The 27233-nt window shown below is 41.7% G+C and overlaps 1 protein-coding gene across 2 annotated transcripts in view; it reads right to left on the reverse strand.

Annotated features, from left to right (window-relative positions):
* AsnRS (asparagine--tRNA ligase) overlaps window positions 1–27233 on the reverse strand; it is a 160454-nt gene that overhangs the window by 103965 nt on the left and 29256 nt on the right. For both annotated transcript variants that reach the window (XM_071665065.1, XM_071665064.1), the window contains 2 exons: window positions 17960–18164; window positions 9095–9252 (listed from right to left, as the gene is read on the reverse strand). In XM_071665065.1, coding sequence (XP_071521166.1) covers window positions 9095–9252; window positions 17960–18164 — 363 coding nt within the window. The remainder of the gene's footprint in view (window positions 1–9094; window positions 9253–17959; window positions 18165–27233) is intronic.

The following is a 27233-nucleotide window of genomic DNA, read 5'->3' on the forward strand; positions in this document are numbered from 1 at the left end:
ACAAACATTCATGGTCTCTTTGGTAACCTCTCCTCTGTGGATCACCATATGTCTTGCACCTCTCCTAATACTTTGCTTCTTGAGACCTGTCTCATGATGTTTTCACTAGCCCCTTTCTCATATCTAACTATAATCTCCACTCATGATTCTAGTTCAAAAGAGATGCCTGGGCCTATTCCAACATCAATAATTTCTCTCTTAATTCTACAAATTCCATATCTTTCTTCAACTATCTAAACTTTGGCTATGAGCTTGTGACATCCTCTCATCTGCAAGACAAGATCCACTACCTAGGGGATTTCACCATAGGGAATGGCAGAATCCCTCCTATAACAATTGTGGGGAACTGAAGCCCTCACATTCTCCATTCTTAATAATCTAAAGCAAGTTATCACCCACTCATCCACATTCCTGACTCCTAAGACCACTCTTCTAATATTCTAGATCTGTTTTTCATCTCTAATCTTTCACGTTGCAGCAATACAAACCTGCTCCCAACTGGTTTATCTGACCACACTCTCATAAAGGTATTCATTTTAACGGAACCTTCCCCTACAGATGACCTCAAACAAAACACTGGTACCTCACAACAAAGATGACTGGAATAACTTACAAAAATTGTCTTAACTTTCCTCTGGTAAATCATTGTTACTTATGTGGTGATGCTTCTGTCTCTAACAAATCCAGCACTGAGGTCACTCTTGTGGAAAAGGAAGCATCTATCCTCTTTTCCTCTACGACGGCCTCTTCTTCTAATTCTTGGTTCAAGTGAGGCCATTCAACTGCAGGGGATTAAGCACACCAGGCTCAGAAAAGTTCTCCTTCCTCTGCCTCTCATTTAGCATTATTATTGTCCATAATAACTGCCATTATGTTATCCATGAGGGAAAGTGTTCCTTTATTCAAAGGAAGTGCAATAACCTTACCTCTTCTGGTCTTTAGCTAAGGGGACCAAAAACAACTTTTGTCACTTTCCTTCATTATTCTATTCTGATGGTACTACAGCTGTTTCTCCAGCAGACAATGCAACTTTCTCTGGTTCTTGTTTCTCCTCTAACTCAACCTCGGATGACTGACTTTCCTTCAACCCCCAGTGCTCCTCTTACTAATCCTATGCTCTTTCCTGCAATCTCTTTCTGAACTGTCCAAAATCCCTTTCCAAGGATTAGGGTCCTGATGGCCTCCATCCCAGTGAAATGAAAGAGCGTGCCTCTGAACTTGCACCTGTGCTTGCTCGTATGTTCCCTTTCCATTCAAAAACTAGAATTTTTCTTCTTGGAAGCATACAATGGTACATCACATCTCTAAGAAGGGTAAGTGCTATAACACTTTTAACTATCATCATATTGCTTTAACATTTACCATGTGTAAAGTCTTTGAATCCCTCCTTGACTCTCATATCCTTAAACATCTTGAATCTCAGTCTGTTCTCTGATTACCAGTATGGCTTCTATAAGGTGAGATCTTATCTTACTAATGTCTGGAAAGATTTTGGGGAATCATAGGTAGATACCTTTGATACATCCACAGCTTTTGATTCAGTGTGGCACTAGGGTCTAATCTCTAAGTTCCCCTCCCTCATATTTAGGTTCCTCACTGACCGATCTATTTCTGTGGTCGTTGATGGATCAGCTTTTCCCCCTTGCTCCATCAGCACTGGTGTCCCTAAGGGTTCTTTCCTGTATCCTACACTTTTTCTCCTTTTTATCAACAATATCCTTTCTTCTACAAATAACTAAATGTACTCATACGCTGATGACTCAACACCGCATACCTCCACATCCTTCAATTCTGCTCCTTCTTATCTCACTCATTCCCCATCTTGTCTCAGACACAACTTCCTCAATGAAATCAGGCTTGGACATGATATCTCAGCAGGGTTGATGTAATCTGGTTAAAGTTTTAGGCCTCCAAAACCTAAATTTAGCCCATCTCTCTATCAAAAAATCCTCACAACATAATTGATATTAGACTGAGTACAGAATGGAAAAAAGGTGAGAATAAAGGATGTAAGGGGAGTGGGGGAGGAATGGGATGTATAAAGGGAAGTAGTGATGGCTTGAGCAAAAGATGCTTGTGGCATGAGAAGTAAGGGAGGTGGGCAGATTAGAAAGAGTAGTGAGTGATGGGATGAAGAAGTAAGATTATTAGTGAGAGAGAAGAGAGAGGCATTTGGACAATTTTTGCAGGGAAATTGCAAATGGCAGGAAGATGTATACAAGAAGAGGTAGGAAGTCAAGAGAAAGGTGCAAGAGGTGAAAAAGAGGGCAAATGAGAGTTGGGGTGAGAGAGTATCATTAAATTTTAAGGAGAATAAAAGGATGTTTTGGAAGGACAAATAAAGTGCGTAAGACAAGGGAACAAATGGGAACATCAGTGAAGGGGACTAATGGGGAGGTGATAACAAGTAGTGGTGATGTGAGGAGATGGAGTGGGTATTTTGAAGGTTTGTAGAATGTGTTTGATGATAGAGTGGCAGATATAGGGGGTTTTGGTCGAGGTGGTGTGCAAAGCGAGAGGGTTAGGGAGAATGATTTGGCAAAGAGAGAAGAGGTAGTAATAGCTTTGCGGAAGATGAAAGCTGGCAAGGCAGCAGGTTTGGATGGTATTGCAGTGGAATTTATCAAAAAAGGGGGCAACTGTGTTGTTGACTGGTTGGTATCTAATGTAAGTATGACTCATGGTGAGGTGCCTGAGGACTGGTGGAATGGTTGCACAATGCCACTGTACAAAGGCAAAGGGGATAAGAGTGAGTTTTCAAATTACAGAGGTATAAGTTTGTTCAGTATTCCTGGGAAATTATAGGGGAGGGTATTGATTGAGAGGGTGAAGGCTTGTACAGAGCATCAGATTGGGGAAGAGCAGTGTGGTTTCAGAAGTGGTGGATGATGTGGGGATCAGGTGTTTGCTTTGAAAAATGTATGTGAGAAATACTTAGAAAAGCAAATGGATTTGTATGTAGCATTTATGGATCCGGAGAAGGCATATGATAGAGTTGATAGAGATGCTCTGAGGAAGGTATTAAGGATATATAGTGTGGGAGGCAAGTTGTTCGAAGTAGTGAAAAGTATTTATCAAGGAAGTAAGGCATGTGTACAAGTAGGAGGAGAGGAAAGTGAATGTTTCTCAGTGAATGTAGGTTTGCGGCAGGGGTGTGTGATGTCTCCATGGTTGTTTAATTTGTTTATGGATGGGGTTGTTAGGGAGGCAAATGCAAAAGTTTTGGAGAGAGGGGCAAGTATGCAATCTGTTATGGATGAGAGAGCTTGGGAAGTGAGTCAGTTGATGTTCGCTGATGATACAGCGCTGGTGGCTAGTTCGGGTGAGAAACTGCAGAAACTGGTGACTGAGTTTGGTAAAGTGTGTGAAAGAAGAAAGCTGAGAGTAAATGTGAATAAGAGCAAGGTTATTAGGTACAGTAGGGTGGAGGGACAAGTCAACTGGGAGGTAAGTTTGAATGGAGAAAAACTGGAGGAAGTGAAGTGTTTTAGATATCTGGGAGTGGATTTGGCAGCGGATGGAACCATGGAGACTGAAGTGTCATAGGGTAGGGGAGGGGGCGAAAGTTCTGGGAGCGTTGAAAAATGTGTGAAGGCGAGAATGTTATCCCGGAAAGCAAAAATGGGTATGTTTGAAGGAATAGTTGTTCCAACAATGGTATAAGGTTGCAAGGTGTGGGCTATAGATAGAGCTGTGCGGAGGAGGGTGGATGTGTTGGAAATGAGATGTTTGAGGACAATATGTGGTGTGACGTGGTTTGATCGAGTAAGTAATGAAAGGGTAAGAGAGATGTGTGGTAATAAAAAGAATGTGGTTGAGAGAGCAGAAGAGGGTTTTTTTAAAATGGTTTGGTCACACGGAGGGAATGAGAGAGGAAAGATTGACAAAGAGGATATATATGTCAGAGGTGAAGGGAACGAGAAGTGGGAGACCAAATTGGAGGTAGAAAGATGGAGTGAAAAAGATTTTGAGTGACCAAGGTCTGAACATGCAGGAGGGTGAAAGGCATGCAAGGAATAGAGTGAATTGGAATGATGTGGCATACCAAGGTTGACGTGCTGTCAATGGACTGAACCAGGGCATGTGAAGCGTCTGGGGTAAACCATGGAAAGTTCTGTGGGGCCTGGATGTGGAAAGGGAGCTGTGGTTTCGGTGCATTATACATGACAGATAGAGACTGAGTGTGAACAAATGTGGCCTCTGTTGTCTTTTCCTAGTGCTACCTTGGGCACATGGGGGGGAGGGGGTTGTCATTTCATGTGTGGCGCAGTGGTCATGGGAATGAATAAGGGTAGACAGTATGAATTATGTACATGTGGATATACGTCTCTGTGTGTATATATATATGTATATGTTGAGATGTATAGGTATGTATATGTGTGTGTGTGGACATGTATGTATATACATGTGTATGTGGATGGGTTGGGCTATTCTTTCGTCTGTTTCCTTGTGCTACCTCGCTAACGCAGGAGACAGCGACAAAGTATAATAGATATATAAATAAATATATCTTTGATACTACAACATCCACTCTATCTTGCAAACCCCCTTTATGAAAATAGCCGAGTCTGTCTCCAAGAAACTGGGAATTTGTTTCGATGTTAAAATTTCTTTTCTTCTAAACTGTTTCTCCATTATAAAAAATTGATCTATCTATATTTCTGATTTCTGTTCCAGTGGGAACTCCCTCAAGGGGTGGCCGTGGCAATATAGTCTCAAGTGCCACTTCTTAGCCTTTAGTGCTTCACACTCAACAGGCCACTGGCAAAGGGCAACTCAAGTGCAGTGATTTCAAAGGCTCCAACCTAATGTTCCTACTGACTACTTCTACCTAAAGCTCCTACCTAAATGTTCCTCCCTGCTACTTTTATCTATTGCTATTATCATTTTGCCAAAAGATAGGGCTAGCACATGAAAATCTAGAGTTATGTAGGATGAGCTGTGTGAGTTGAGGGTTGTCAAGTGTTACGTGTGATAACTGTATGTTTGTAAAGAATGCTAGTAGTCCACATGTGGGTGAGGCAATAAGACAGCCACTTGGGTAAGAGGAATGCAACTTGACAAGCCAGTAAAGTTCTGACTCACTAAGCAGTTGTCAATAATCTTCCTGATACCCTGGGGGTTAGTACTGATAATACACCTCCCAGGTTATCAACTGCCTACTAACTACTATCCACTGAAGAACAGATCTGTCCTTGTATTGAGTACTGCTCTCACATCTGAGGTAAATCAAGCTCTGCAACCTTACTTGACATAGTTGAGTTGAAAGCATTTCAACTTATAAACTCTCTAAGGCTAGATTCAAAACTGACTCACATTCCCTATGCCATAACATTGGTTCACTTTCCCTCTTTTGGACATATTACTATGCTTTTTGCTCCCAATACCTAGCTGCTTGTGTGCTCCACCACTAGCTAGACCATGCAATAATCAGTAAGCTGCTGCATCACATGATTACAGGTGTGGCAGTTTGCAACAGGGAGGGCCATTTTGATAACTTTCTTTTCCTTCACCTCAAAGCTTTGGAACTCTCTACCATCTCATGTCTTTCCCAATAACTATGACTTGGCACATTCAAAAAGAAAGGTTTTCCACTCCCTCCAAAACTTGCAAATATTTTCCCTTATCCCTTCCGCATCCCTTTCATTAATCTCTTTATATTTCAATTAAGGCCAAGCCTTGATGTGGGCTTTTTCTGTGACTGGATCCTTCAATGTGGGGAAAAATTAATATGGTGATAAAACCAGCTTTGTGATTATCATTCATGACATAATCCTTGTCTGGCTCATTCCCCATTTGAAGATGATGTCACCATGAAGTCAACATAGTGACCCAGATTTACAGCTTTGAAAGATGTTAGATTTGGGAGCATGGCCAAAATCACATTGAACAGCCAAATCTGTGTACCCATTCTGAAAGTTCTGAATTAGGAATGTGTCAGTAGGGAACCTTTAAGTCCAAGCTGATTGTCCAGTTGTTTAACTGTCATGATCTGGCAGATACTCCCTAAAGTTATCATCTTGAACCTCTCTTGTATGTGGGTATTTAGAAAATACAGACCCAAAATCATTCTCTTCCTGTTAATACCCAAGTCTGCAACTGTCCTAACATTTCTTGATGGTGATGACAGACTTCCATCTCTATCCCACATCTCTTTTAACAGTGGCTACAACCACTTCTTGGACTCCCAGAATGCTCAGATCTGTAGTCAACTCCTCAATGCAAGTAGTTTTTTTGAAGGAAACCTGGTTGATGACCCAGGTTAATGTCCTTGAAGGGCTGCCTTTAAGGATACTTCTGTCTCCTTAAAAGTTGAACTTGGATGTACTATGGTTCTTCCATCTTGGTGGAATATGGGAGATGTGGGAAAGGCCTCCAGAACTATACCTTTTGAGATTATGTGTAGCAGTCACAAACGTCCTATCTCTCTCCTGCACTATATTTGAAGATACAGGGTTAAAAAAATATAGAATTTCTTCACAAAGGCAATTCTAGAAGTTTTAGCTCTACGAACCTCCTGAATGGCCTTACAAGGAAAAAGAGAGTCACAGAAGGGTTAGCAAAGTAACAACTCCACTCCGTTATACATCTATCCATGGAATGGAAAGTTGCAATAAGGTGTGCCCAACAATCTCTCAATGAGCTCCATCTTAATAAAATTCTCGGTGAATGGACAGGATTTACAAAAGGCAGAAAAATTGGAAGAGCAAATTTTCCCAGGTAATATGAATGAATAAGGATGAATTAACAACAGGAAATTTAAATGTCTTCAATCCTATTTGACTTTGTGAAGCCTGAGAAACTGTGGCTCATTCTGAAAAAGGGGAACTACATCCATCTTTTATTTATGGAATCCTACTGGAGAAAGATCAAACATTCTCATTCATAAACTGCATGAAAAAAGCTAAGATAACATCTTACAACTTTTTTTTTAGATTTAAGGAAATGTTCTACATTCTTGTCACCCATATCTTAGTCTATGTCACCCACATAACTTCCCATATTTTGAAAACTTCTATAAATCTTCACCCTTGCCTCCACAAGGTAATGATCAGACATCCCCCAAGCTGCCCCACTCAGTACAGTAAGCCCTCAGTTTAATGGACTAATAGGAGGGAAGGGGTGTCTGTTAATACTGGAAGTCCACTGAATCGAATGTAACCTATTTCTGTGCCACATTAAAGTTCACAAGCTTTCTTTGAGCTCCTCTATTACTACAAAATTTAGACTGTGGAACAATAGTTGGGCAGTGGGCACACAGCAGCATGGCAAAGCACATTGGGCAATTGAAGACAGAAGTCAGACTGAGACAGAGGTGATGCCACCACTCTCCTGTGAAAGGATACTTCTTTAAAATCGAGGACAGACTACCTACTTTCATTGCACCTCTTACATGGTGCAGCGAGTAGGATTCGAAGATACACAGGAAAATCCCAAGTTATCACAAGGCTGCTCACCTTCTTTATAAGATAAAGAAGATGAAGCGCAACCAAGAAAATCACATCGGACAAGGGAACCAATCTAGACAGCGAGGAGATGGGAGCTTTCTTCAAAAAATGGGGAATCATGGCCTGCATCTCCTTAGCCAACTTCCCCAAGTCCAATGGATGTGCTAAAGCAGCAGTAAAGGCAACCAAACAGGTCTTGAGGAGTAACATGGGTGTTGGAGCTAACGTGCACAACAGCAAAGCAACTTAAGCTATGCTCCAATATCTCAACACCCCCTAAGAGAAAAGGATGAGTCACTCGCACAGCTGGCAGCAGGAAGACAGTTGTGAGATAGTGCCCAAGTAACATTATCTGATAAACCAGTGATGGAGAACTGCTCTGCGAAACAGGGAGCGGGCCATAGCAGAGAGCCAGGGTTGTGTGCTGGGCAACCCAGCAGGTGATGCCGCTATGCTGCCCCAGCTGTCCATGGGCACCCCAAACTGCATGCAGGACAGGTTGGGTGTGGTAGTGGACGTGAAGCCGCATATACAATACTCAGTGAAGCTGGATGGCAGTGGCCACCTGTCTTTGTAAAACCGATGTCAACTACGGCCTCAGGTTTCACTGAACCCCATGACACCCATGGCTCAAGGGGAGTACCCACCAACAGCGACTTTGCTCCCATTTGTGGCAACACCCAGCCTCAGACGGTGGTACCCTCAACGTGTGAGACATGTGGCTCCTGTGAAGAGTGAACACACTAATTTATGTCATTTTTGTTCAGCTCATATGTTAGAGAAGTGTATTGTTGCTGAGCATTGATTTGTGTGTATATTTGTCTTATGCCTTGTCAAATTTAAATTTCATTCTCTTTTTTTTATTTTCTTGTTTTCCTTTTTGTTTTTGTTCTAACAAAATGTCACATTTAGTCACCAAAATCTCATGAGTCGGTGTAGAGTTTAGTGAGTGGTACGATAGTTGGGCAGCAGGCACTAGGCAGCGTGGGAACACTTGCCGGGCAGTTGGAGGCATGGGTCAGACTAAGATAGACATGATGCCACCCTACAATGAAAGGATACTTCTTTACCATAACATAAAGATGGACTGCCTACTTTCATTGTACCTCTTACAATCACTTAATGCCATTCTGAATTGTAAGGATTGCAAAATTATTTAATAAAAGTCACAATTCTGAAGCAATACAAAAAAACTGTAAACACACTGACTGTACGATAGCCTGAGGCAGACCAAAAGTGAAACATTGCGAGTCTACCCTACGCTACCAAAAACAAGTGCGATATGAAATGTGCATGGTGCAGCACTCGAGGTTTATCATTTTTCTATACTTTTAAAACTATCATTAATACACCATATTATCATTTGTCTATTAAATCCGAAATCCATTATATCGGGGTCCATAAAACCAAGGGTTTACTGTACATTCGTATCCGAGTCTCTCTTTGGCACACATATCAATTGGTATGTAATCCAATAATGATCGCTGACCACATTTCATACTCACTCATATATATGCATGTATGTCCCTCTTTTAAAGTCAGGTATTCCCAATCACCAATCCTTTTCCAGCACACAACTTCACAGTCTCTCTACCATTTCCATTCACCTTACTGAATACCCTATACTATGCAATAAAAATACTGACCTCCTTTCCTTCAGGAACCTCCAAGAGGGTGCCATATAATGTCACAGTACTTTCTGTGTTGAGAATTACTGCTTCATAAGTCTGACAAAGCTTGTCTGTCAAAACTGACTGAAGGAAGCCCGTTCCATCTCGGAGCACAATAAACATAATGCTTTTTCCTGAAAGTAATAATTCAAAGTACTTCAGACAAATAACATTACCAACATTTAAAAATACGAAGGTATTAATCTATTAATGTTATCTATTCCAATCTCCAAGGTAGCGAATGTGTGTACAAGGTCTTCTGGGAAAATAATGACAGTACTGTTGGAAGAACAAAATAAGGAAGTAAAGATATACTTTAATTAGGTAATTATAACTATACTTTGTCAAAATGGCATGAGCAGTATATAGAAGCAGTAGGTAGGAACATTTAGGCAGGAGCATTATGTAAGAACATTAGGTAGCAGTAGCAGGAAGGAGCATTAGATAGAAATAGTCATTAGGAACATTAAGTAGAAGCCTCTACAAACACTGTACTAGCTTTGCCCTGTGCCTGTGACCTAATAAGAGTGAGGCACTAAAGGCTAAGAAGTAACACTAAAGTTCTTCAGATATGGAGACTGCTGCTGTGGCCACCCCTCCAAGGGAATTCCAATTGGAACAGGTGTCAGAGATATAGATAGATAAAGATAAAACTATGTCTTACTTATTCTTATCATACTCGATCACCGTTTACTGCGTCAGCAAGGTAGCACCCAGACAGAGGAAAAAAAGGCCCATCCACTCATATACACACATAAATACATACATGCTCAAACACGTACATATACATATCAACATTGTACAAAGGCAAAGGGGATAAAGGTGAATGTTCAAATTACTAAGGGATAAGTTTGTTGAGTACTCCTGGGAAATCATATGGGAGGGTATAGATTGAGAGGGTAAAGGCATGTATAGAGCATCAGACTGGGGAAGAGCAGTGTGGTTTCAGAAGTGGTAGAGGATGTGTGGATCAGGTGTGAGAGATACTATGAAAAACAAATGGATTTGTACGTAGCATTTATGGATCTGGAAAGGGTATATGATAGAGTTGAAAGAGATGCTTTGTGGAAGGTATTAAGAGTATATGGTGTGGGAAGTAAGTTGCTAGTAGTGAAAAGTTCTTATCAAGAAAGTAAGGCATGTGTACGAGAAGGAAGAGAGGAAAGTGATTGGTTCCCAGTGAATGTCGGTTTGCAGCAGGGGTGCATGATGTCTCCATGGTTGTTAATTTGTTTATAGATGGGGTTGTTAGGGAGGTGAATGCAAGAGTTTTGGAGAGAGGGGCAAGTATGCAGTCTGATGTGGATAAGAGGGCTTGGGAAGTGAGTAAGTTGTTCGCTGATGATATAGCACTGGTGGCTGATTCAGATGAGAAACTGCAGAAGTTGGTGAATGAGTTTGGTAAAGTGTGTGAAAGAAAGCTGAGAGTAGATGTGAATAAGAGCAAGGTTATTAAGTTCAGTAGGGTTGAGGGATAAGTTAATTGGGAGGTAAGTTTGAATGGAGAAAAACTGAAGAAATTCACGTGAAGTGTTTTAGATATCTGGGAGTGGATTTAGCAGTGGATGATACCATGGAAGTGGAAGTGAGTCACAGGGTGGGGGAAAGGGTGAAGGTTCTGAGAGCATTGAAGAATGTGTGGAAGGTGAGAACATTATCTCGGAAAGCAAAAATGGGTATGTTTGAAGGAATAGTGGTTCCAACAATGTTATATGGTTGCGAGGCATGGGCTATAGATAAGGTTGTGGGGAGGAGGGTGGAAGTGTTTGAAATGAGATGTGTGAGGAAAAATATGTGGTGTGAGGTGGTTTCATCGAGTAAGTAATGAAAGGGTAAGAGGGAGGTGTGGTAATAAAAAGTGTGGTTGATAGAGTAGAAGTAGTATTGAAATGGTTTGGTCACTTGGATAGAATGAGTGAGGAAAGATTGACAAAGAGGATATACGTATCAGAGGTGGAGGGAATGAGAAGTGGGAGACCAAATTGGAGGGGAAAGGAAGGAGTGAAAAAGATTTTGAGTGATCAGGGCCTGAACATACAGGAGGGTGAAAGGTGTACAAGGAATAGAGTGAATTGGAACAACCTACCTCCCAAATGACTTGTCCCTGAACCCTACTGTACCTAATAACCTTGCTCTTATTCACATGTACTCTCAGATTTCTTTTTTTACACACTTTACCAAACTCAGTCACCAGCTTCTGCAGTTTCTCACCCAAATCAGCCACCAGCGCTGTATCATCAGCGAACAACAACTGATTACTTCCCAAGCTTTCTCATCCACAACAGACTGCATACTTACCCCTCTCTTCAAAACTCTTGCACTCACCTCCCTAACAACCCCATCCATAAACAAATTAAACAACCATGGAGACATCACACACCCCAGCCGCAAACGACATTCACTGAGAACCAATCACTTTCCTCTCTTCCTGCTCATACACATGCCTTACATTCTCGATAAAAACTTTTCACTGCTTCTAGCAACTTGCCTCTCACACCATATATTCTTAATACCTTCCACAGAGCATCTCTGTCAACTCTATCATATGCCTTCTCAAGATCCATAAATGCTACATACAAATCCATTTGTTTCTCAAAGTATTTCTCACATACATTCTGCAAAGCAAACACCTGATCCACATATCCTCTACCACTTCAGAAACCACACTGCTCTTCCCCAATCTGATATGTACATAATTCATTTATTATACTCAGTCACTGTCTCCCACATTAGCGAGGTAATGCAAGGAAACAGACAAAAGAATGGTCCAACCCACCCACATACATATGCATATACATAAAACACCCACTCATGCACCCATCCTTACCTATACATCTCAACATATACATACATATATATATATATATATATATATATATATACATACATATATATATATATATATATATATATATATATATCCATAGCCCACGCCTCGCAACCATACAACATTGTTGGAACCACTATTCCTTCAAACATACCCATTTTTGCTTTCCGAGATAATGTTCTCGACTTCCACACATTCTTCAAGGCTCCCAGAATTTTCGCCCCCTCCCCCACCCTATGATCCACTTCCGCTTCCATGGTTCCATCCGCTGCCAGATCCACTCCCAGATATCTAAAACACTTCACTTCCTCCAGTGGGCTATGGATAGAGTCGTGCGCAGGAGGATGGATGTGCTGGAAATGAGATGTTTGAGGACAATGTGTGGTGTGAGGTGGTTTGATCGAGTAAGTAACGTAAGGGTAAGAGAGATGTGTGGAAATAAAAAGAGCGTGGTTGAGAGAGCAGAAGAGGGTGTTTTGAAATGGTTCGGGCACATGGAGAGAATGAGTGAGGAAAGATTGACCAAGAGAATATATGTGTCGGAGGTGGAGGGAACGAGGAGAAGAGGGAGACCAAATTGGAGGTGGAAAGATGGAGTGAAAAAGATTTTGTGTGATCGGGGCCTGAACATGCAGGAGGGTGAAAGGAGGGCAAGGAATAGAGTGAATTGGAGCGATGTGGTATACCGGGGTTGACGTGCTGTCAGTGGATTGAATCAAGGCATGTGAAGCGTCTGGGGTAAACCATGGAAAGTTGTGTAGGTATGTATATTTGCATGTGTGGACGTATGTATATACATGTGTATGGGGGTGGGTTGGGCCATTTCTTTCGTCTGTTTCCTTGCGCTACCTTGCAAACGCGGGAGACAGCGAAAAAAAAAAAAAATATATATATATTTTTTTTCATACTATTCGCCATTTCCCGCGATAGCGAGGTAGCGTTAAGAACAGAGGACTGGGCCTTTGAGGGAATATCTTCACCTGGCCCCCTTCTCTGTTCCTTCTTTTGGAAAATTAAAAAAAAAAAAAAAGAGAGGGGAGGATTTCCAGCCCCCCGCTCCCTTCCCTTTTAGTCGCCTTCTACGACACGCAGGGAATACGTGGGAAGTATTCTTTCTCCCCTATCCCCAGGGATAAATAAATATATATATATATATATATATATATATATATATATATATATATATATATATATATTCTTTTTTTTTGCTTTGTCGCTGTCTCCCGCGTTTGCGAGGTAGCGCAAGGAAACAGACGAAGGAAATGGCCCAACCCACCCCCATACACATGCCTTGATTCAATCCACTGACAGCACGTCAACCCCGGTATACCACATCGCTCCAATTCACTCTATTCTTTGCCCTCCTTTCACCCTCCTGCATGTTCAGGCCCCAATCACACAAAATCTTTTTCACTCCATCTTTCCACCTCCAATTTGGTCTCCCTCTTCTCCTCGTTCCCTCCACCTCCGACACATATATCCTCTTGGTCAATCTTTCCTCACTCATTCTCTCCATGTGACAAAACCATTTCAAAACACCCTCTTCTGCTCTCTCAACCACGCTCTTTTTATTTCCACACATCTCTCTTACCCTTACGTTACTTACTCGATCAAACCACCTCACACCACACATTGTCCTCAAACATCTCATTTCCAGCACATCCATCCTCCTGCGCACAACTCTATCCATAGTCCACGCCTCGCAACCATACAACATTGTTGGAACCACTATTCCTTCAAACATACCCATTTTTGCTTTCCGAGATAATGTTCTCGACTTCCACACATTCTTCAAGGCTCCCAGAATTTTCGCCCCCTCCCCCACCCTATGATCCACTTCCGCTTCCATGGTTCCATCCGCTGCCAGATCCACTCCCAGATATCTAAAACACTTCACTTCCTCCAGTTTTTCTCCATTCAAACTCACCTCCCAATTGAATTGACCCTCAACCCTACTGTACCTAATAACCTTGCTCTTATTCACATATTCACATTTTTTTTTTTTTTTTTATACTTTGTCGCTGTCTCCCGCATTTGCGAGGTAGCGCAAGGAAACAGACGAAAGAAATGGCCCCCCCCCCATACACATGTATATACATACGTCCACACACGCAAATATACATACCTACACAGCTTTCCATGGTTTACCCCAGACGCTTCACATGCCTTGATTCAATCCACTGACAGCACGTCAACCCCGGTATACCACATCGCTCCAATTCACTCTATTCCTTGCCCTCCTTTCACCCTCCTGCATGTTCAGGCCCTGATCACACAAAATCTTTTTCACTCCATCTTTCCACCTCCAATTTGGTCTCCCTCTTCTCCTCGTTCCCTCCACCTCCGACACATATATCCTCTTGGTCAATCTTTCCTCACTCATTCTCTCCATGTGCCCAAACCACTTCAAAACACCCTCTTCTGCTCTCTCAACCACGCTCTTTTTATTTCCACACATCTCTCTTACCCTTACGTTACTCACTCGATCAAACCACCTCACACCACACATTGTCCTCAAACATCTCATTTCCAGCACATCCATCCTCCTGCGCACAACTCTATCCATAGTCCACGCCTCGCAACCATACAACATTGTTGGAACCACTATTCCTTCAAACATACCCATTTTTGCTTTCCGAGATAATGTTCTCGACTTCCACACATTCTTCAAGGCCCCTAGAATTTTCGCCCCCTCCCCCACCCTATGATCCACTTCCGCTTCCATGGTTCCATCCGCTGCCAGATCCACTCCCAGATATCTAAAACACTTCACTTCCTCCAGTTTTTCTCCATTCAAACTCACCTCCCAATTGACTTGACCCTCAACCCTACTGTACCTAATAACCTTGCTCTTATTCACATTTACTCTTAACTTTCTTCTTCCACACACTTTACCAAACTCAGTCACCAGCTTCTGCAGTTTCTCACATGAATCAGCCACCAGCGCTGTATCATCAGCGAACAACAACTGACTCACTTCCCAAGCTCTCTCATCCCCAACAGACTTCATACTTGCCCCTCTTTCCAAAACTCTTGCATTTACCTCCCTAACAACCCCATCCATAAACAAATTAAACAACCATGGAGACATCACACACCCCTGCCGCAAACCTACATTCACCTACATATATACATCGAAACCACAGCTCCCTTTCCACATCTAGGCCCCACAAAACTTTTCATGGTTTACCCTTGATGCTTTGCATGCCCTGGTTCAATCCATTGACAGCACGTCCACCCGGTATATCACATCATTCCAATTCACTCTATTCCTTGCACACCTTTCACCCTCCTGTATGTTCAGGCCCCGATCGCTCAAAATCTTTTTCATTCCATCTATTCCATCTCCAATTTGGTCACCCACTTCTCATCGTTCCTTCCACCTCTGACACATATATCCTCTGTCAATCTTTCCTCACTCATACTCTTAATGTGACCAAACCATTTCAATACACCCTCTTCTGCTCTCTCAACCACACTCAATTTATTACCACACATCTCTCTTACCCTTTCATTACTTACTTGATGAAACCACCTCACACCACATATTGTCTTCAAACATCTCATTTCCAACACATCCACCCTCTTCTGCACAACCTTATTTACAGCCCATGCCTTACAAATATATAACACTGTTGAAACCACTATTCCTTCAAACATACTCATTTTTGCTCTCCGAGATAACGTTCTCACCTTGCAAACATTCTTCAATGCTCCCAGAACCTTTGCCCCCTCACCCACCCTGTGAGTCATTTCTGCTTCCATAGTTCTATCCACTGGTAAATACACTCCCAGACATCAAAGACACTTCACTTCCTCCAGTTTTTCTCCATTCAAACTTACCTCCCAATTAACTTGTCCCTCAACCCTACTGAACCTAATAAACTTGCTCTTATTCACATTTACTCTCAGTTTTCTTCTTTCACACACTTTACCAGACTCAGTCTCCAACTTCTGCAGTTTCTCACCCGAATCAGCCACCAGTGCTGTATCATCAGTGAACAATACCTGACTCACTTCCCATGCCCTCTCATCTACAACAGACTGCATACTTGCCCCTCTTTCCAAAACTCTTACATTCACCTCCCTAACAACCCCATCCATAAATGAATTAAACAACCATGGAAACATCATGCACTGCTGCTGTAAACCGACATTCACTGGGAACCAATCACTTTCCTCTCTCCCTACTCGTACACATGCCTTACATCCTTGGTAAAAACTTTTCACTGCTTCTAACCACTTACTTCCCACACCATATACTCTTAATAACCTCCACAAAGCATCTCTATCAACCCTATCATATGCCTTCTCCAGATCCATAAATGCTACATACAAATCCATCTGTTTTTCAAGTATTTCTCACCTGATCCACACATCCTCTACCAGTTCTGAAACCACACTGTTCTTCCCCAATCTGATGCCCTGGACATGCCTTTACCCTCTCAATCAATACCTCCCCATATAATTTCCCAGGTACACTCAACAAACGTATACCTCTGTAATTTGAACATTCAATTTTATCCCATCTGCCTTTGTACAATGGCATTATGCATGCATTATGCCAATGCTCAGGCACTTGACCATGAACCATACAATAAATATACTTACCAACCAATCAACAACACAGTCACCCCCCTTTTCTTATTTTTTTCTTTTTTTTATAAATTCCACTGCAATACCATCCAAACCCACTGCCTTGCCAGCTTTCATCTTCTGCAAAGCTTTCACTACCTCTTCTCTGTTTACTAAACCATTCTCCCTGACCTTCTCACTTTACACACCACCTTAACCAAAACACCCTGTATCTGCCACTCTATCATCAAGCACATTCGACATATCTTCAAAATACTAACTCCATCTTCTCACTTCGCCACTAATTGTTATTACCTCCCCATTTGCCCCTTCATCGATGTTCCCATTTGTTCTCTTGTCTTACACACTTTATTTCCTTCCCAAATGTGTGGAGATAAAAAGAGTCAGGTTGAGAGAGAAGAGGGTGTTTTGAAATGGTTTGGTCACATGGAGAGAATGAGTGAGGAAAGATTGACAAAGACGATATATGTGTCAGAGGTGGAGGGAACAAGGAGAAGAGGGAGACTAAATTGGAGGTGGAAAGATGGAGTGAAAAAGATTTTGAGTGATCGGGGCCTGAACATGCTGGAGGGTGAAAGGCGGGCAAGGAATAGAGTGAATTGGAACGATGTGGTATACCGGGGTCGACATGCTGTCAGTGGATTGAACCAGGGCATGTGAAGCGTCTGGGGTAAACCATGGAAAGTTGTGTGGGGCCTGGATGTGGAAAGGGAGCTGTGGTTTCAGTGCATTATTACATGACAGCTAGAGACTGAGTGTGAACTAATGGGGCCTTTGTTGTCTTTTCCTAGCACTACCTCGCACACATGAGGGGGGAGGGGGATGTTATTCCATGTGTGGCGAGGTGGCGATGGGAATGAATAAAGGCAGTGTGAATTGTGTGCATGGGTATATATGTATGTGTCTGTGTGTGTATATATATGTGTACATTGAGATGTATGGGTACGTATATTTGCGTGTGTGGACGTGTATGTATATACATGTGTATGGGGGTGGGTTGGGCCATTTCTTTCGTCTGTTTCCTTGCGCTACCTCGCAAACGCGGGAGACAGCGACAAAGCAAAATAAATATAAAATAAATAAATAAATAATAAAGGTGCATTCTTAAGTCTATCTCCAGAACATAAAATATGTTACATTAATAAGGTGATTTGCTTGCTTAATGTTACCATAAGACAATACAAAACTATCATTCATCCTTCAAACAAATGTTTTAAACTGTATGCATGACAAAAATATCACCACTATTACACTAACTTCAAGTATTTTTGTAATGCTATTCTTTCTGAGATTTCTAGGACAAGGCTAACTTCTAATCATCTAATTCACAGAGAAAAATATTTACCACTGACTTATAATGCGGGGAAAAAGACAATCAGAAGGAATGCATGGAGAGATGCTGAAAGTTAAAAACTTACCCTGTCTCCTTAGTCTATGCACCCATCCATGAACTTTCACTCTTTTAGTACGATAGTCTTTGCAATCTTTTATTTTGATGCAGGTTGGCTTGGGAAGATTAGGGTCTTCAGATATGGTAATCTTCCTTGCTTCTTCTAACATCTTGGCCCTCTTCTTTTCATCTTCCTCCTCTTTCTTTAAATGAGCTTCAAGTCTTCGACACTCCTAATTTTGATGAAAACTGACTTAATCAATTCTACTGGCAGATGAGCTAATACTTTACCAAAACAACACATACATTGAGCCCCTGTAAAAATATAATTTTTCCAGAAATAACCATATCAAAACCTAAGATTTTAAGCTCAAACATACTTTGTGCTATTGAGGGATAAAATTTAAATACTAAAGGATGAAAATAAATTTTTCTACATAAACAGAGCTATATGTGAACATGAGAGCACTTGCTTGTTGGGGGTTAAAAGACCATTTCATCCTAAAATAAGATGTACCCTCATAATGAAGATACATATCACTTGACAATTACAAAACAGAAAAGGCTGCCTGATGCTCATTCTCATGGATTCAGTAACTTAACACCCTGGGCAGGCCTATGATGCTGCAGTGCAGAGATGAAATACTGCCAAGCAGCCAGCCACTCATGCCATTCACTGACCAGTGGTGTCTATGCCTCTAGCCTGTTTTGTGGTGACCCAGAGTCTATTAATATCAACGGTGACAATGATACTTAAAGAGAACTCAAACAATTGATTTCTCTTTTGAAAGACAAATTCAAAATTGCCACCAAGGAAACAAAATATTATTGCTTACACAGGAAGCTGGACATGACAGATGATGCAAGAGTTCAGTATAATACAACATATGATAAAGAAAGCTAGCCACTACAAGAAGTGTATCTTATCTGATCCAGAAACAGAGAGGACACATTCTTAGAAGGTAAGTAAAGACTTCAGACCTTCATTCATCTGGTTAACATTCCTACATGTGCCCTGGCAAAAGTGACTGTAATGATTAAAGTATGACAATAAAGAGCAAAAGTGAAACTGTAAGCAGCACCAGAATGTCACACTTATAACATCTGCAGCTCCTGAAAACGATGGATACATACATTCTGGAAAAAAAGTTTGCAGTACAACCATACCTGCATGCTCCAACTTTGTGAATCAAGTACACATAAGGAAGGCATTACGGAATACATCAGAATTGTTTACCTCGCATGATTATCACTCTGATGATACCACTGAATACAAGCAACAGGCTCACTCACACCTGTAAGTTTAACAGTATCCATCTATGAACTCACAGTGATAGCCAAAGACATATTCGATGGTTTCTGTCAGCACAACTCTATAGCCTAAGCACCATCCAATAATGTTAATAAGCTGAAGCAGGATCTTGTTCTAAGCAAGGCTGTCATCTTTCCTTAGACTTTGCAGAAAACTACAGCTTCATAGTCCACGATGCTGTATAGGCTATCGGCTACACACAATCTATTTGTGATATATTAAATATTTGAGGAGTTAAAAATCCTTGGTTGCATAATTCAAAATTGCCTCAAGCCAGACATGGTCGGAGTACATTTTTTTTGTTACCTTGTCTGAAGACCATGTTCCCATCCATAATTATCATTATATCATTTTTCTTTATTATACTTGATTGCCGTTTCCCGCGTCAGTAAGGGCGTACCAGGAAACAGACAAAGAATGGCCCAGCCACACATATACACATATATATAAACACCCATACAAGCACATATACATATCAACACATACATACAGACATATACATATATGTACATGTTCATACTTGCTTCCCTTCATCCATTCCTGTCACTACCCCATCCCACAGGAAACAGCATTGCTACCCCCTGCTTCAGCGAAGTAGCGCCAGGAATACAGACAAAAAAGGCCACTTTCGTTCACACTCTCTCTAGCCATTGTGTGTAATGCACTGAAACCACATCTCCCTAACCACATCCAGGCCCCACAGACCTTTCCATGGTTTACCTCAGACATTTCACATACTCTGGTTCAGTCCAATGACAGCACGTCGACCCCAGTACACCAAATCGTTCCAATTCACTCTATTCCTTCCATGCCTCTCACCCTCCTGTATGTTCAGGCCCCAATCACTCAAAATCTTTTTTTCACTCCAACCTTCCACCTCCAAATTAGTCTCCCACTTCTCCTTGTCCCTCCAGCACGGACACGTATATCCTCTTAGTTAATCTTTCCTCACTCATTCTCTCCATGTGTTCAAACCATTTCAACACACCCTCTTCTGCTCTCTCAACCACACTTTTTATTTCATCACATCTCTCTTACCCTTTCATTACTTACTCAATCAAATCATCTCAAACCACATAAAGTCCTCAAACATTTCTTTTCCAACACATTCACCCTCCTCTGTACAACCCTATCCATAGTCCATGCCTCATAAACATACAATACTGTTAGGACTACTATTCCTTCAAACATCCCCAGTTTTGCTTTCTGAGATAATGTTCTCTCCTTCCACACATTCTTCATTGCTCACAGAACCTTCGCACCCTCCCCACCCTGTGATTCACTTCCGCTTCCATGGTTCCATTCGCTGCTAAGTCAACTCCCGGATATCTAAAACATTTCACTTCCTCCAATATTTCTCCATTCAAACTTACATTCCAATTACATTTTCCCTCAACCCCACTGAACCTAATAACCTTGCTCTTATTCACATATACTCTCAACTTTCTCCTTTCACACACTTTTCCAAACTCAGTTTACCACTCAGTTTCTCCCACAAATCAGCCACCACTGTATCACTGGTGAACAACTGGCCCACTTCCCAGGCCCTCTCATCCCCAACAGACTGTATTCTCGCCCCTCTCTCCAAATACTTTACTAACCATCCCATCTATAAACAAATCAAACAGCCATGGGGACATCACACACCCCTGCCACAAACCAACCGTCACTGAAAACCAATCACTCTCCTCTCTTCCTACTAGTACCCATACCTTATATACCAGGTAAAAAATTTTCACAGCTTCTAGCAACTTACCTCCCACAAAGCATCTCTATCAACCCTATCATATGTCTTCTCCAGATCCAGAAATGCCACATATAAATCCATCTGTTTTTCTAAGTATTTCTCACACACATTCTTCAAAGCAAACACCTGATCTACACATCCTCTACCACTTCTGAAACCACACTGCTCTTCCCCAATCTGAAGCCTTCACCCTCTCAATCAATATCCTCTCATATTCCCAGGAATACTCAACAAACTTATACCTCTGTAGTTCGAACACTCACCTTTATCTCCTTTGCCTCTGTACAATGGCACTATGCACGCATTTTACCGATCCTCAAACACTTCACCATAAGCCATACATACACTGAGTATCCTTACTAACCAATCAAAACAACAGTCACCCCCTTCCTTAATAAATTCAACTGCAATGCCATCCATACCCATTGCCTTGCCAGATTTCATCTTCTGTAAAGCTTTCACTACCTCTTCTCTCTTAACCAAACCATTCTCCCTGACCCTCTCGCTTCACACACCATCCCGACCAAAACACCCTTCATCTGCCACTCTATCAACAAACCTTCAAAATACTAACTCCATCTTCTCACTTCATCACTACCTGCCTCCTTCACCGATCTTCCCATTTGTTCTCTTGTCTTACGCACGTTATTCACCTCCTTCCAAAACATCTTTTTATTCTCCCTAAAGTTTAATGATACTCTCTCATCCCAGCTCTCATTTGCCCTCTTTTTCACCTCTTGCACCTTCCTCTTGACCTCCTGCCACTTTCACAAATCTCCCAGTCATTAGCACTCCTTCGTTGTAAGTATCATCCAAACACCTCTCTTTTCTTTCATGAACAACTTTACTTCTTCATCCCACCACTTACTACCCTTTCTAATCTGCCCATCTCCCACCTTTCTCATGCCACATGCATCTTTTGCATATGCCATCACTGCTTCCCTAAATACATCCTGTGCCTCACCCACTCCCATCATGTCATTTACTCTCACCTTTTGCCATTCTACATTCAATCTCTCCTGGTACTTCCTCACATGAGTTTCCTTTCCAAGCTCACTTACTCTCATCACTCTCTTCTCCCCAAAATTTTCTCTTCTTTTTTGAAAACTTCTACAAATCTTCACCTTTGCCTCTACAAGACAGTGATCAAACATCCCTCCAGCTCACCCTCTCAGCACATTAACATCCAAAAGTCTCTCATTTACACACCTATCAGTTAACACGTAATCTAATAATGCCCTCAGACCATCTCTCCTACGCACATACATACACTTATGTATATCTCTCTTTTTAAACCAGGTATTCCCAATCACCAGACTTTTTCAGCACACAAATCCACAAGCTCTTCATTTCCATTCACAATACTAAATATCCCACGTACACTAATTATACCCTCAAATGCCACATTACTCACCTTTGCATTTCTATCACCCATCACTAATACCCAGTCTCGTGCATCAAAGCTGCTGACACACTCACTCAGGTGCTCCCAAAACACTTGCCTCTCATGATCTTTCTTCTCACGACCAGGTGCATAAGCACCGATAATCATCCATCTCTCTCTAACCACTTTCAGTTTTACCCACATCAATCTAGAATTTACTCTTTTTTATACAATCACACACTCCCACAATACCTGCTTCAGTAGTAGTGCTAATCCTTCCTCTCACCAACCCCCGACTTTACTCCCAAGATGTTTCCAAACCATTCTCCCCCTTTATCCTCAAGCTTCGTTTCACTCAGAGCCCGAATGTCCAGGTTTCTTTCCTCAAACATTCTATGTATATCTCTTCTCATCTTGGTTACATCCACACACATTCAGGCACCCCAGTTTGGGCTTTCGAGAAGGATGAGCACTCCCTGCTTGACCACTCCTGTTTCCTGTTAGAAATCAAAATACAAGGAGGGGAGGGTTTCCAGTCCCCCGCTCCCGCCCCCTTTAGTCACCTTCTACAACAAGCTGGGAATATGTGGGAAGTATTCTTTCTCCCCATCCCCGGGTCATATATTACTGTGACTGGGCAGCTATTTCATACAAAAATGAAGAATTTCAATGATAGGTGCCACAACAAAAATTATTATAGTCTTGAAACAGAATGGCATTTCTCCACAATAAGCCATAGCAAGAACCTCTCTGGCAGCTCAGGAGGTACAATGAAGTGCCTAGTCATTTCAGACTGCTTGTAACTAACCATGGTTGACCACAATTTCACAGCAACTCATGAACACATTACTGGGGTGCAATTATCCTGTCTCTTGTGATGTAATGTTTCATATAATGTAACCATTTGATCTGCCTTCACACATTTCTTCATCAAAGACACTTTCTGATATCCTATCTCATCATGGGTTCTTTCCTGTCTCTAGAATAGTGTTGAAGTGTGTCTTGGATGATACCGATTCTACTAAGGTCACTTCAAAGAGCAGTTATTATCACTTCTCAGTACAGTGCCCGAGTTACATCACAACTACTTGAAGCCTGGGGAGTCTTTTATTTAAACTTATGGTTGGGTATGTTTTGTTGAGAGACTTGTTCTACACTCTGATGGACACAAGAGGTGCTCACTGGCTGCTCCTCTGGCCTTAAGTTTCATAGAAACATCAATGCTGGGTGTCATTTCAGCCTATCTGTTTGAATGGTGTCCCTGTACAAGGACACAATGCATACCCTCAAAAACTTTCTGATCAGGACAACATTTGGTTTGAACATGTCACTTTTTTTTCTGTGATGTGTATTTGTGAAATTTTTTCGAACATTTATTAATTCTTAAGTCAAATATGGACGGCTGTAACTGAATGCTCTTTTTTATGACAAAGGAAAGTATGTACAAATTTTGGAGGAAGTGAAAAATCTGTCTTTAGAAATGTGCCAGGTCACAGTTATTGAGAAAGACATGAGAAGGTAGAGAGTCCCAAAGCTCTGACATGCAGGGAAAGATGCAGGTATCAAAACAGCCCAACCTTGAGTTGCTGATAGCAACACAGTTATCACGTGATGTAGCAGCTTGCCGAGTATTGCGTGGTCTAGCATATGGTGTAGGCAAACAAGCAGCCAGCTCTCAGGAGCAAAAACCAAAGTAATACCTACAGAAGCATGAAAAAGATTCAACATTGTAGTGTAGGGAAAGGGGGTCACGTTTGAAAGTTAGCCTGGGACAGTTTATATGTTGGGCTGCTTTCAACCTAACTCTGCCAAGTAAAGATGCAGAGCTACAACCACCCCAAATTAGAGAGCAGTACAAGGATAAACAATCCCTTGTATAAAAAGAGCATCTGTTCAGAAAAGAAATTTCAACATCAAAACAGGAAACCCAGTTTATTAGTGGCAGACTTCGATACTCCTGTAATGTGAGGTTTCCAAGAAAGAGAGGACATTACAGTAATACCAAATATGTTCATAGAGTCAAGAGGTGGAATTACATAACCATCAAAGGAGAAATGAGAGTTGTATGGAATTCTGAGAGAGAGAGAGAGAGAGAGAGAGAGAGAGAGAGAGAGAGAGAGAGAGAGAGAGAGAGAGAGAGGGGGGGGGGGGGTAGAAACTGGGTCTTGGAGGCATCAAACTTAACAAGATTATGTTTACCCCACTGAGATATCCTGTCCAAGTCTGAGTTTATCAAGGAAGCTGTGTTAAGATGAGATGCAGATTGAGTGAGAGAAGAGGGAGCAGAATTGAGGGATGTGGATGAATGCAGTGCTGAGTTGTCAGCATTTGAATACATTGGATTATTTGTGGAGAGAAATCATTGAAAAAAAGAAGAAAAAGTGTAGGGGACAGGATAGAACCTTGAGGGACACTGCTGTTGATGGAGAAAAGGGGTGGGGAGGCTGATCCATCAACAATCACAAAGACAGATCAGCCAGAGAGGAAGCTTAATATGAGGGTGCAAAGAGAGGGAGGGAAGCCAAAAGATATCTATATATTCATTTATTATACGTTATCACTCTCCCATGTTAGCAAGGTAGTGTAAGGAAACAGACAAGAGAATGGCCCAACCCACCCATATACACATGTATAACCATACACACCCACACATGCACATATATAGACCTATACATTTCAACGTATACATACATATACATACAAAGACATATACATATATACACGTACATATTCATACTTGCTGCCTTCATCCATTCCCGTTGCCACCCTGCCCCACATGAAATGGCACCAGGAAAGACAACAAAGGCCACATTCGTTCACACTCTCTCTTTAGCTGTCATGTGTGATGCATCAAAACCTCAGCTCCCTTTCCACATCCAGGCCCCACAAGACTTTCCATGGTTTACCCCAGATGCTTCACATGCCCTGGTTCAATCCAATGACAGCACATCCACCCAAGTATAACACATCGTTCCAATTCACTCTATTCCTTGCACGCCTCTCACCCTCCTATATGTTCAGGCCCCAATCGCTGAAAATCTTTTTCACGCCATCCTTCCACCTCCAATATGGTCTCCCACTTCTCATTCCCTTCACCTCTGACACATATATCCTCTTTTGTCAATCTTTCCTCACTCATTCTCTACATGTGACCAAACCATTTCGATACACCCTCTTCTGCTCTCTCAACCACATTCTATTTATTACCACACATCTCTCTCACCTTTTCATTACTTACTCGATCAAACCAACTCACACCACATATTGTCCTCAAACATCTCATTTCCAACACATCCACCCTCTTCCACGCAACCTTATCTATAACCCACGCCTCACAACCGTATATCATTGGTGGAACCACTATTCTTTAAACATACCCATTTTTGCCCTCCGAGATAACATTCTTGCCTTACACACATTTTTCAACACTCCCAGAACCTTCACCCCCTTCCCCACCGTGACTCACTTCCGCTTCCATGGTTCCATCCGCTGCTAAATCCACTCTCATATATTTAAAACACTTCACTTCCTCCAGTTTTTCTCCATTCAAACTTACCTCCCAACTGATTTGTCCCTCAACCCTACTGTACCTAATAACCTTGCTCTTATTCACATTTACTCTCAGCATAATTCTTTCACACACTTTACCAAACTCAGTCACCAGCTTCTTCAGCTTCTCACTTGAATCAGCCACCAGTGCTGTATTATCAGTGGACAACAACTGACTCACTTCCCAAGCTCTATTATCCACAACTGACTCACTTCCTGAGCCCTCTCATTCACAACAGACTAAATACTTTCCCCCTCTCTCCAAACTCTTGCATTCACCTCCCTAACAGCCCCATCCATTTACAAATTAAAAACCATGGAGACATCATGCACCCCTGCCGCAAACCAACATTCACTGGGAACCAGTCACTTTCCTCTCTTGCTACTCGCACGCATGCCTTACATCCTCAATAAAAACTTTTCACTACTTATAGTAACTAACTTCCCACACCATATACTCTTAATACCTTCCACAAAGCATCTCTATATCAACTCTATCATATGCCTTCTCCAGATCCATAAATGCTACATACAAATCCATTTGTTTTTCTAAGTATTTCTCACATACATTCTTCAAAGCAAACACCTGATCCACACATCGTCTACCACTTCTGAAACCTCATTGCTCTTCCTAATCTGATGTTCTGTGCATGCCTTCACCCTCTCGATCAATACCCTCCCATATAATTTCCCAGGAATATTCAACAAGCTCATACCTCTGTAATTTGAACACTCACCTTTATCTCCTCTGCCTTTGTACAATGGCACTATGCATGCATTCCGTCAATCCTCAGGCACTTCACCATGAGCCATACATACATTGAATATCCTCACCAACCAGTCACCCCCTTTTTTAATAAATTCCACTGTAATACCATCCAAACCCGCCACCTTGCTGGCTTTCATCTTCCGCAAAGCTTCCACTACCTCCACCAAAAGAGACAAGCTTAAATGAGACCGCTAAGCCAATCCTTGTCAAAAGCTTTCCATATATCAAGGGCTACTACAGAAGACTCATCAAAATCTTTCAGGGATGATGACCAGACATTAGTAAAATAAAGAATATCACCACTGGATCTTGCCCTATGGAAGCCATACTGGTGACGAAAGAGAGGACTGTGAGATTCAAGATGTCTGAGGATATGGTAGTTGAGGAGAGATTCAAGACATTGGAAATGGTAGATGTCAAAGCAATAAGATGATATAGGGGTCAAAACGGTCATACTTCTTAGGGATGGGATGCATCAATGTATGCATCCAAGAAGAAGGAAAAGTTTGGTTCTTAAACAGAAGCAGAGAAAACAAGCAAG

This window comes from Panulirus ornatus, chromosome 9, assembly GCF_036320965.1.
Source record: "Panulirus ornatus isolate Po-2019 chromosome 9, ASM3632096v1, whole genome shotgun sequence".
Taxonomy (NCBI): domain Eukaryota; kingdom Metazoa; phylum Arthropoda; class Malacostraca; order Decapoda; family Palinuridae; genus Panulirus; species Panulirus ornatus.